We start from the raw sequence: 12,738 nt of genomic DNA, 5'->3' as shown, positions 1-12,738 counted from the left end.
ATGTGTGTGTGTGCGCGTGTGTGTGTATATAAATATTTATGGGCCTGTCATTTATCTATGGATCACAGTTTTTGTTTGGTAAAGAATGTTTTTTGTAAAGAGATTGACGAGGTACAACACAAATGCTACGGCAAGGGGGAGCCAGGACAGGTCAGAGGGGAGGGGATCATCCTGTACTGAATTATAGTCTTGTTTCTTCAACAGTGAAATCGTCCGGAGGAGTGTTTCCAGTTTATATGTTGTCAACCTCCATAGAATGAGTAAGGAGATGATTATCCAAACTGAAAACTCCCTCTCCTCCTCTTAAGTTTTAAAATTACTCAGAACTCCAACGAGATAAAAAGTTGAAAATCACGTCATGTAACACTTTTGCTGGACTTGGAACAGGAACTTCTCCTGCCTTTACAGCACCGCCATCATACTGCTGTGGTTCACACTGCGATTCCTGCTCGAGGTGACACCAACGTGTTAATTTAATTAAGTTGAGTACTGAGCAATAAAAACTAGATCAGCTTTAATTGCTTGGATTTTGTGACCTACTTTCCCAAACTGAATCATCCTTTTCATCTGCTCATCACATACAAGCTGAGAGCCTCTTCTGTTTTCCCACAGAGGCCCAGAAAGCAGAACTATACATTAATCTTTCAAGTGCATTTTCTGCAGGCGTGTAGCAGGAGATGGAGTGACTGACAGATTGGTGCTAAAGAGCAGGATTCAGTCCCCAGTGTGTGAAGAGTGAATATTGTTTAACCTGCATAAACAAACTAACAAAGCTGTAAACACGTTATTGGTCAATATTCCCCTACAATTTGATCACAACATTTGAGACTATTTAAATGTCTTTACCAGTTCCAAGTAGCCACTTTTGCAAAGGGACAAATAAATGTTAGGATTTATCAGGAATCCTATAACTATTTAAGATCTTCAAATTAAATCTCACAAAACAAAGGCAACCTCAGAAAACACTAAATACAAGATTTGAAATGGGACCTGTAGCTTGAAGTAAAAAATAAATCGATGTAATACCAACCAGGTCAGTGGGAAAAAGTACTTTCCCTGTTGGTAAAACTACAAAAACTGCTTTGGGGAGTCTGGGAAGGCTTACAAACATATTTCTAAGACTCTGGGATTTTCTACAAATAGAGAAGGTGGAACTTTTACAAAAGTGGACGGCCTTCTAAAATTAGTCCAAGAGCAGAACGACTCGTCCAGGAAGTCACAACAGATGAGAGGAACTGCAGACCTCTCTCGCTTCAGTCTCAGTTAAAGCTCCACTATGTGATAGAAAGTAAACGCATGAGAGACTGGAGAAGTGAAAACCACTGTGAACCCAGAGGGACATTAAGTCTCTTCTGCCACAACACGACTAGATGATCTCAGACCCTTTGGGACCATGTGCTATGGACTGAAGATCCTATCAGGTTTAAACCAAACACAAAACAATAGTGAGCTGAGCGATGTACAAACTTAATGATCCCAAGCGTAAGTCGATCTCTGAGAGGCGCAGAATTAAAAACAATAAAAAAAGCTTTAATGGCCGAGTCAAAGTCTGAATCTAAACTAATAAATTCATCAAGTAAATGTTTTTCTAGACTGGTGGATTTAGTTATTAATAGTTCTATATTGTGATTATAGTAGGTGTGTCTGAATGATGCAGAAATGAAGCACATCACAATAATATAATAGTAATAATCAGAACGGCATTTAAAAAAAAAAACTCACTCACCTGGTTTTGATGCTATGAAACAAATTAAATGAATGAGTGAAAGATGTCATTTCATTACTTTTACATTTAAAAAGGCTTCACTTTCTTTTACTGACACTTTCTTTTTTTTTACCACATCCCATCATTTCTGATTGAATATTTGAGAAAAACATTAGAAAATCATGCAGCATATTGTAGAGCTGCAGATCCCATTCACATCTTTCACTATGTGGCCAGATGAATCTGTATTTTAGAGGCAATTTTGGAATAACCAAGTAGACTAATAAGCTGCATTTTGGGGAAAAACATTTAAGCTCAGCTGCACAATGTGGAAATCAGAAACGTAACCTTCCTAAGGCTATTTAGGGTTTCAGATTTATCCAGTAGAGGCTTCACATGCATCTGTGACCTTGTGGTAATACAGTGTTGGAAAGGTATAATTCAGAGTGACAGCCCATTTCCATGCACAGTATACTATTTGTAGCACTGCCAACATCTGACTCACTGTATTTCAGCTACCTGCATTTAAATTACAGCCAGTTACGATAGCTTTAGCATTTTTTTTTTTTTCATCATTGCGGTCACACGTTTCATTACATTAAAATATGTTTAACCTCCAGACATGCACACAGTTATAATTAGGAAACTGAACCAACTCTTATCCACATACATGAACAAACCCAAGTCTTCTGTTTATTTGTAACAGGGACTACAATTCATCACTCTTGATTTACAAGGCCAGTATCAACTGTAAAGACCAGGACTAGTCACATCATGTGTCTCGTCAGAATGCTGACTTTGATCTGAAAAATCAACAAATAATCAAATATTTCATATATGATGTCACATAACATTTGTTTTTGTCCTTATAATTTTAGCATCACCAAACGGTAGCACCTGAATATTTGTTTTTTTCCTTTATGGACAGTGTGATAAAGAACTGGGATTTCATGCATTATAGTTCAATCCACTGTTTATTAAATACAACATATTTGTGACATGTATTATTTGAGAAGATATACATGGACACGGGACAGCTTCACTTGGTCACTTCAAAGTTCGGCTCTGAGAAGGAGAAGAAGAAGAAGAAGAAAAAAAAAAGTGAATCAGTGATGGTTTTTTTGACATGAAACGCACAGAGAACTTACAACATACTGCACAACTACAATAATCTACAGGAACTAGCTAGATGCAACTTTGAAAATGTGAAGCTCAAAATAAAGGCTTCTTGAACACATTTTTAAAATAAAATGTTCATCTTACTTTGTGTCGCCATCTATCTAAGGAACACACAAGTCAATTTATCCTTTAGCCTGACTTTAACAGTCAATGTTAAAATAGTTTGTTAGAACCAAACTCCAGTTTGTGAATGATTCTTCCTACTGTTTGTGTTCACTGCAATAAATATGTCTCAAATACTCAATGTATTTACTCTTTAAAATGTATTTACTCTTTAAAATGAATAAACACTCGAATGTCACAATAGAAGCTTTCCATTTGCTTTATTCTAATAGCATAATTACTTGTGATTTTAACTGACAATCATTTGTAAGAATTAGAGCAAGGGACAAAACAATAAAGTCATTACACAGTGTAACCAAATATCAGCTCAAACCAACCTGGGAATTTGAAGTCAGGGAGCTTATCGAGGTCTCCTCCACCGTATAGCCTCTGCAGTTTAGTCATCTCTTCAGACAGGTTCTTCTGATAAGCGGGTCCTGCATCCACAATGCCACCAGAAGCCCTGGGAGAGCCAAGGCATCAAATAATTGTTCGAGAAATGAGCTTGACGACGTTAGTAAAGCAGATGCCATTTGAGAGTAATCTACTATAACGAAGACAAAGACTGTGCTGACAAATGAAAAGCAGCTTTTCCATTTATCAACGTAACATTTCACTGGTACAAGCCTATTTTGTTAATCTAGCTGTACTCCAAGTACAATGTGTAACATGTACTGACAGGAGGTGTGTTTTATCAACTCACTTGCTCTTGGTGTTGTAGTCACGAATCTTGTCCAAGAACAGCTTCTGGACGGGATCGAGATCCTTGGCCCGGTTGAAGAGGACAGCAGAGATGCCGATGTTCCTGCGCAGGGTCAGACTCACAGCGGAGCGCAGCACGGAGGACAGATGTTGTAATCTGTGAAGTGCCATCTGAAACAGAAGCATCGAGCTCGGTTGTTATGAGGAGAAAACTAGCAGACTAGCTAGAACTGAATTAAATTGGGATGAGTGGTCTAATGTAATGAATATATGTAAAGTGAGTTCACACCTCATCCTGCATAGAGACTTACAATCTTAAAGTGGACATTTCAAAACATTAACTTTAAAAACAACTTAACTGACCTTCCACAGCTGAAGCCAATCGCTAATTAGCCCTAGCTAACTTGAACGCTAGCTAGCTTATAAACTGGTGCAACATTACAAACTGCTCACGCATAGTTAACTCGTCTACGTATGTCAGTAAGTGCACACAGACTTCATACAATGTCGATGTCACTTTGGTGTCCTGATTTAAAGCTAAATGTTTGCATCAATCACATAACAAAACAACTGCTAATGCTAACATGCTAAGCTAGCTTTAGCGGACGCGACACAGATTTATAAAGTCGCCCTTTATCATTCGTTGAACTCCATTGTCTCAAACTAATGATACATTCTCTACGAACAAAGTCATGCAGTTTTTAATATGTACATTAACACAAGACAGGGCAGTGTTCAATGTTTAAAAACGTTACTTTAAAATGAACTACTCACCTTGGATTTGACACTCAGAGCACAAGATCCAAATGTGGAGGACCGCGGTGGATTATGGGAATGTGCTGATGACGAGGAAACGTTTGTGAACGTCAAAGTGTTGCTGCATTTACGCAGCGCTGCGCAAATTTAGGTTGAACAACGCAGTAAATTATTCAAAATATAGTATTTAATGTGTTTTATTTGTCATTAGAACCGGTTATTTGTTTCTATTGACTGTAATTCTGAAGCATTTACATTTTAAGTAGCTTAATCTCTGCTCTGTTTAGTTTCCTATTAATGTTACTATAAATTGGTACAAAGAGTTAAAAGGACGTTTAAAAAGTCTCACTAATTTCCCCACACTATATTAAAACCTCTTGTAGTTTTCAGGTTTTATTTCTTTTGTTAAATGTAACATGAGTGGTATTTAGATGATCCTTCATTGGTTTCAGTGCAATTTAACCTTTAAAAAGATGACCTGGGTTCATCTGTGTCAGGAGGGACGGAGTGATGCGTACTGTCAGTTCCAGTGTCTCAGAGTGACCTTTGACCTCCTGACTTGAGGGAGAATAAACCTTCAGACTCAGTTTTCATATTATTACTGTGATATTTAAGACCAAACTGAATGAATATGAATAAAACATCGGCTGTGCATTAAAGATCTTCTATTTGTTACATACACAATAAAACAAAGACACAGTATTTGTATGTACATTCAAAACTTTATTATGGAATACAGTGTAGAAAGCATTTTCTCAGTCAATGCAAATGGCCTGCACAATATTACACAGTGGAAAATAAAACCAATATATAACCCACAGAAAAGAAAAAAGAAAATCCTGCTTCCTCTTCTACTCTACTGCCCTCTGTTGGGCTTCTAATGAGCACCCTCTGAAAACCACGGACCCACCCCACTGCAGCCTCCATATGTACATTTCACTCACCATTTCCTCACCATTAGATGTATTAACAGAGTGAGACTTCACACTGTACTTCTTTCAATGTAATGTTGAGATGGTGACAAACCGTTACCATGAGCTGACTGTATGAAGGTGAACAGGGGATCCTTGCCTATGATGCCGTTAGCTTGAATTTACCTCAGACTAATATTTGATCCCAGCCTTCACGCTTCCTCACTCTCGGTTCTCTCAATGGGGATCGCCTATCATCTATATACAGACCCTGCCTCTGAGGAGTAAAGTGTGTATTGATGGCAAAGAGGTGAGCAGCATGCCTGAAGGTAAGGAATGCGAAGGAGGAAGCGAGAGGAAGGGAGGTGTTGGGGGAAGTGAAAATCCATTACATATATACAGACTGCCGGCCTGGCTGGCTATCCATCTGGAACTGCAAGTCATTTCCTCTTTACCTCGCCTCCTCTTTCCTCCCCCTTCTCCTCCTCTCAGCACTTCACCTGTTCTATCAGCAGAACGCAAAATGATTACAAACCCAAAAAAGAAAACAAAAGAGACAGTGTCAGCTTACAACTGGACAAAACACCAGACTGAAAATGACAAAACACATATACGGAGAGATTATCCTAACCCATCCCCCATGCTGGATTTCTTACATTGCTCCGTTTCCCTTCCCGCTCCCTGTAAGCTTCACCCCCACAACATGCCCTTTTCAAAAAACATAGTAACATTAATCAAACACAAAAGCTAAAATTAAATTGGGATGATTTCTGAGACATAAGGATTTTTAACATAACAGATTTTGAGATCTCAGTGAATGAGAATAATATACGACAGATGAAGCATGCCTCCCTCCTGTAGCTTCAGGAACGTAGCACGGTCCAAAAAAAATTAAAGAAAAGAAATGAGGAACACATTTAAATTTCAAAATCACAGATCTCTTTTAAATGTGTATTTGACATGATTTCAAAGCAGAGCCTAGCCATCTAGATTTATATATATTTTTCATCGGTTTGAAGTCACGTGATCACAAGAAGATACTAAATGTGCAATCTTGCTAGAATGACAATCTATATGTGAGAAAGGATCTGAAGAGAGAGCAGCATTAAGATCTTGTTTTTTGTTTTCCCAAATCCTGTTGTCATTGTTGTCATGCACTACATAGGAACAGCTAAGACTTCAGCATCACTTCAGTAACATTACACGCAATTTAAAAAAAGGACTTTACATCGGTAGATTTTTTTTTTCTCCATTTTCATTCTTTTTTGAAAAATAAAACCAGAAACCATAGAGAAAAAGAAAACTCTAAAAAAACAAACAAAACAGCTCGTTTAGAATACATAATTACTACTGTCGTCATCAACATATTCATTATCATCAGCATCTCCAGATCCATTAGAGCCTTGTGTGACTTAACACAGCCCAGCTGTCGTAAGAATGCGCAAAGAGAAGAGGATGGAGGGAGGGATGGAAGAGGCAGGGAGGGAGAGGAGGCTCACTTATACTCCAGTGTAGACTGTAGAGTGAGTGCAGTAGTGGTGCAGCAGGCGTGGAATCACTGGGCCCCATTTATAAAAAAATGATGTTGCTTGATTTAAACCTATATGTGTTTTTTTTAATGATTACACAGAAAGTGATAGAAACAAATCAATGTCTATATGTTGAATGGTTTGAAGTGACTGATTGATACAGCAAATTTTTTGGAAATGAGGCCCTGGTCAGCCTGTGCTTCTTATCCTACTGATCAATGGTCAGATTTGCCTGATACGTTCCCAAATTTAAAAGAAAAAAAAAAAATCTACGTTCTGGCCCTGAATCAGTGTGGACAGAACGCGCTTCTTTCCCCTGCGGTTGGGTTTGTTTCGATGCACTGGGCGGTGCCTTTTTCCGTACATTAGCAGGCCGAGGCGGAGCAAGATATACAGTATAAACCCCCTTTGTTAAAGTAAAAGTCGTTTGGCTCCCATAAAGTGAACAAACGTGGTGCAAACTGGCGTGGCCACAGTGTCCGCCCAGGCAAGAATGAAAGAAAACCCAGGCTACAGGCGCTCTGTGTGCTCGTAATTGACTATTTCAGTCACTCTGTGATCTAAGCCACACTGCCTTTTTGGAGACGTGGGACTAGTCAGCTGGGGAGGATGAGGGAGGGAGGGGTGCGTGATGTATGGGAGGAAAATGTTTGTGTGTGTGTGAGTGTGTGTGTGAGAGAGAGATAGAGAGAGAGAGAGTGTGTGTGTACTCCTCAGTTCTGCATCTGCTCAAAGAACTTGTAGGTTGGGTTCTCATATCCATTCTGCTGCATCTTGGACAGGTGGCGCTCCTCGGGGGTGACGGCAGCATCCACCTGGAGGGGGGAGAGAGAGAGAGAGAGAGAGAAGGGGGAAGTTACACACCCATACAAACAGAGTAACATGATGTGTACAGAAACCTTTAAAATGCACCCAACAACAATTGGGGAAAGAAAAAAAAAAAAAGTACAAAGCCGCTGCGTCTACTGTAGTTTTTAATTAAAAGACTAATAAAAGTTATAACTGAATAAAGGAAAGTGGGAAATTAATTGGTAACAGGCATCTGTCCAATTAGATTTAGTGAGCAGATATAATTAACAAACAGTATCAGTTCCATGATTTTACAGACTTTAGTAACTTGTTTTACACATACACTATATCTACACATACTACACTGAAGAACAGCACCACCCTCACACACCAGGCTTCTACACAGTACACAAACACACACACAGGGCCATTGTTTCTAACCTCTATGACTCCGTGGTGGATGGAGGTGTACTGCTTCTTCCTCAGCATCACCAAGGTGATGACTATCACGGTTGCTATGACGACACCTCCAACCATCAGGCCAATGATGGCGCCCTTGTTAGAGCCCACATCCTCTGCAAAGAACACCTGTGGGAGTTGAAGGACAGGCACTGGTCATGTGATCCTTTTTTAAAACCTCATGATTTCAGTTTAATGACAGTAACATTTGCTTTACAGCTTCTTCCCCCCTCTCTCTTTGTACCGTGGAAATTTTGTGTCATTGTTTGATTGTGACACTACTGAGTAATGAGTGTAGTTTTCAACACAGCAGGCGGAGAGTTAACTGTGCTTAAAAATAGTTTTGATGTCACTTCCCTCAGGGAGCCAACAATGTGTGGTAGCTGCTACTACCAACAGCTCATTTACTTCTGCTGGTTTCCACTTTTCATTTACCCAAGTCATTTTGCAGTATTTACATTTCCTATCTGTTTTGTCATTTTTAAAGCAGCATCATTACAGAGTCTAATTTAGCTTGAAAATAACTGCTGTGCTGCTGCGGACCGAAGACGCAACACATAGGAAAACATGGTCATTTATATTTGACGGACATTTTTCTGGTGGAGACTTGAATTTCTTGTGGCTGTCAGGTGATTTACAGAAAGCAGAACATAACAAGGAAGCACTGACGCAGCATGACTCAGCTCCAATACAACACAGTACTAATATATATGATTTAAAGAAATTTCAAAAAATAAATAAAGGCTCCATCTTCTTCGATGGATTACACTTCTCTGTGGCGCACATTTAATACACAAATAAATAGATGCAAATGGTTTCTTAAGGAGTGAGACCAAGTCTGATATGTCCTCCTATACAAACACCAGCAGGGATAATGGGACAAAAACCTACTGCAGATAATTACACAAAATTTCATCTTGAAATTGTAATTTCAGGATGGTAAGCCCTCCTCCAGAATAATCCTGCACAATGTTGACCAGGGCTACACTGAATATTAAGTCAGGTTAAGGAGGTGTCGAGACACACTGACTGCTCACCGTCAAAGCAAGAAATGCGATATGTAATAAAATGTGGGGATTAAGAGATTAGGGCCCGTAGGTGAGAAGAATGAGGTACGTGGATTTGGATTTGAGGATGGATTGGGGTTTTTCTGCTGGTATTACAATACTAGATGAGATTAATGAATGAAGGCGGAATTGGGTTAATATGTTTAGCACAATAACCTGTGACTGACCAGTCAAACACTGACACATATAAACAACACTAAACTTAACTCTACTCAGAGGACAGTGGATTCTAGAGCAGAGGCGGCGAGCGTGACGCACACATTATCACGGTTGTCTCCATGGGCACCTGTCTCCATGGTGACAACCTTGGGAGTTTACCAGGAGGACAAAGTGGAGACATGGACCTGACTCTGTGTCAGAGAGAGTGTGTGTGTGTACTTGTGGGTTAAAGGGAGCAGAGGGCAAACTTGTACGTGTCAGTAAATGCATCTTTTGTGTGTGTGTGTGTGTGTGTGTGCACACTTGTGTCTGTCTCTGTTTAATTATGCTACTTAAATCTGTGAATTTCAGACGAGTCTGCGTACCAGTACCGTTATGTGTTAGGACGAGCTTGTTGTGTGACTTTTTATGTATGTTGGTTTACCAATTTCTGGTGGTGAACTTCATATTCAGTGCTCTGCCTGTCCTCTGGATCCATTCGCAGCTCGGGAATGGCTTCCATTCCGGTCACTGGCAAGGGAAGAAGAAAAAAAGAATCTATTATGGATGGTGACACTCAGCTTTTCACACTTGCTGAAATCAAACTCACTCACTCAAGCAGGATGAACTGCTGTGTGTTGGACACACAGGCTGTATGAACTGAGGACTGCACAGACTGTATAGCTCAGCATATACAGTCTGCATAGACCCAGAAGCTGCATAACAAATCTAACAACCTCTGCTGGAGACTTAATGGAGGTCAACTGGAGCTTGCTGTGTGCAAATACTGTAATGGCTGCAAGATGTTATCATGAGTTGGCCTTATGTCTCCACTTTAAGATGCCGTGTAATGTATTTTAAGAGCATGTTTTAAGTAACCTGAACAAACATTCATTTTTTTTAGCTTCTAGTTAGTAGGGGTAATCTTCCACAGTTAATATGTAACCCCTCTAAAGAAGTTTACAATAGGCCGCTAACCTACATATGCTTTACTAGATGATGAGTCACTAGCTAACAAGCACAGATAAGAATGTAACACCAACACTTTCTAATAAGGAACCCTTAGATGTGTAACTTAATACTAAAAAAGCCATTGAATGGAAGTTTTAGGTTGCTGTAACAGGTTTTTGTGTACCTGCAGAATTCCTCTCTTTATTAAAATAAATAAAGAAAGTTACTAAATCATCTTCCATTAGTTATAAAACCTCTATAAAATAAATACTTTCAGAGATTGTAGCCTAGCAACTAAAACAGCAGGATGTGATAAAGTAACAGGCCTTAACAGGTCTTAAACTGTATCCATCAGAGTTTTGAAAGGTACATAAATACTTCAAATCACATTAGTGGGGTATCTCTTTGAACAATAGTGCCTACCTGGCCGTGTGGGATTGCCTCTGTCAAGACTGGGGCGAGAGTCCACAGGCTCAACTAGACATGAAGAGAAAAATGTCTTTCTCAGATCATATTGCAGCACAGAAAGAAAGACTGCTTTCAGGAAGCTTGGGTTTTTGCTGTATATGTTGTTTGTGTTATCAACAACCAAATGTAAGTACCCTGGTTCTCAGTGTTGGGCTGGTTGAAGCTCTCAGGATGGACGAAGCCAACTCCTCCAACTGTGTCTTCCTGGGGGAGAAGGTCGGTCTGACCATCTCCTATCTCCTGGTCAGGCATCAGGGCGTCATTGCCGTAGCTCACCCTTACGTCTGTCTGCAGGTTGGCCAGCTGCTGGGCCATCTCCGCCTGCTCCCTCTGCAGAAGCTCTGATTGGATATTATGAGGATACAGGAAGGAGACAAAGTGAAGAAGTAAGCACAGAGCCTAGACTTTAAATATACTCAAATAAAATTATTTATATGTTTAAAAAAACATTTCTTTGGCAATTACAATTTAAAAAATAAATAAGTCAATGTGTTTACATTTCTGTTACACTACACCCTTTGCAATGATTGACACAAATGTTTCTCTATCACAGGGAGCAGTCAGTGTCCAATACATTTTGTTTAGCTCAGATTTTAATAGATGTGGCCTCTAGCAATGACTGAATAATGCCTTTTCTACTGTGTATGTTCCTGCATGTGTGTGTTTTGCGGGGCAGCACAGACTGTGACAGTCTCTGAGACAGAGACACAGATGGCTGCGTGACGCACGCAATTCCAATAAACCCAAACCTAGCAAATGCTGGGGCAGAGAGGGAGGGAGGGGATTTATCTTCCCAGCAAACAGTTTCATTTGACTCCTAACAGAGGAATTAGGCCAAATGGCTCCAATACCCTTATCAACAAAAAAAATGCATTTTTGGAGGCTGGAATGTGGACCATTCAATCTCTCTGCTACATGTAGCACAATCAGGACAGTGTGTCTTCCCCCACATTTCTGTCTGTCAGGGTTAACAGTGACACAGTGAAGACATCAGACATCTAAAATTAATATTTACAACATCTAGTCATTCCGTCATTCTGAAAGACTTTTTTTCCTCATCTCTATCAATTGCTCTCTCATTAAATCATTCTCAGTTTAGCTTCTAAGGTTATTCTGTGGATGCCTGGATAGTCTTCACTGTGAAGTATTCTGTTTTTCTGGCTCAGTTTAGGTCACCTTTAGAACCAGACAAATATTATGCTTCTCTCTAAAACCTTGTGTTGAAATGACAAACTCACCAACTTGGTCCTGAATGTCATCAGCCACACCAGGCACCTTGTAGAGAAGTCCCAGAGACTGGTTCATACGCTCCTCAATGACACGTAGGTGGGTCAGCACCTGTACACAAACAGACAGCCACGCACACATTAGCTTTTCTTCTCCTAAGAAAAAAACAACACTTAAGTAAGTGAATGGATAAATGACAGAAAAAAAACATTTTATTTATGTAGTTCTTAACAAAAGAGATTCCTTTTTATAGCACAGTATGATATTACCTGAGGTCTAATTTGTGCAGCCTTCTTAGGATCCACCATGCGGACATGTTCAAAGTGTTTCAGAGTGTGCTGCCTGTCCTTCTCCTCAGCACGGACATACTTCTTCAGCAGGCTGAAAACATGGCGAGGCTACAACAAGAAAAAGCCAAACAGATGGTTAAGAGCAGAGAAAGGACTGTAGCCGGTTTATTAGGTACACCACGCTAAAAACTAAAAGCTAACGGTCAACGATCATGCAATAAATCCTCCTTAATGAAGGTGATATTCAGTTTTTGTTGAAACCGTTTTACAGAGGTGTTGATTTATCTGTGTGATCATTTTGGAGAAAGTAGCTTGTGGTGCATTATACAAAGAGGTGCATCCCATTTACAGTATATCAAAGGCCTTGCTGATATACTGTAATGGGATGGGGAAAAAATAATAGAAATACATGCCATGCATAACATAATAAATTGCAGCAGATCCACAAACTACATCTTATAAATT

General features: G+C 39.7%; 2 protein-coding genes across 2 annotated transcripts in view; both read right to left on the bottom strand.

Annotated features, from left to right (window-relative positions):
* Positions 1 to 2,660: 2,660 nt before the first annotated feature.
* atp5pf (ATP synthase peripheral stalk subunit F6) lies at positions 2,661 to 4,541 on the bottom strand. The gene is made up of 4 exons (XM_026361312.1): positions 4,463 to 4,541; positions 3,690 to 3,859; positions 3,325 to 3,449; positions 2,661 to 2,770 (listed from the first exon to the last, which is right to left on the bottom strand). The coding sequence occupies exons 2-4, from the start codon at positions 3,857 to 3,859 to the stop codon at positions 2,745 to 2,747; spliced, it is 321 nt and encodes a 106-aa protein (XP_026217097.1). The 5' UTR covers positions 4,463 to 4,541; the 3' UTR covers positions 2,661 to 2,744.
* Positions 4,542 to 5,144: 603 nt separating this feature from the next.
* appa (amyloid beta (A4) precursor protein a) overlaps positions 5,145 to 12,738 on the bottom strand; it is a 32,258-nt gene continuing 24,664 nt past the window's right edge. Inside the window, exons 11-17 of the mRNA XM_026362052.1 lie at positions 12,253 to 12,381; positions 11,995 to 12,094; positions 10,891 to 11,097; positions 10,712 to 10,765; positions 9,783 to 9,868; positions 8,115 to 8,261; positions 5,145 to 7,699 (exon numbers count right to left, since the gene is read on the bottom strand). Coding sequence (XP_026217837.1) covers positions 7,598 to 7,699; positions 8,115 to 8,261; positions 9,783 to 9,868; positions 10,712 to 10,765; positions 10,891 to 11,097; positions 11,995 to 12,094; positions 12,253 to 12,381 — 825 coding nt within the window. The 3' untranslated portion in view covers positions 5,145 to 7,597. The remainder of the gene's footprint in view (positions 7,700 to 8,114; positions 8,262 to 9,782; positions 9,869 to 10,711; positions 10,766 to 10,890; positions 11,098 to 11,994; positions 12,095 to 12,252; positions 12,382 to 12,738) is intronic.

This window comes from Anabas testudineus, chromosome 2 (genome assembly GCF_900324465.2).
Source record: "Anabas testudineus chromosome 2, fAnaTes1.2, whole genome shotgun sequence".
Taxonomy (NCBI): Eukaryota; Metazoa; Chordata; class Actinopteri; order Anabantiformes; family Anabantidae; genus Anabas; species Anabas testudineus.
The sequence above is the reverse complement of the archived record's forward strand: the minus strand, read 5'-3'. Positions and strand labels throughout refer to the sequence as shown.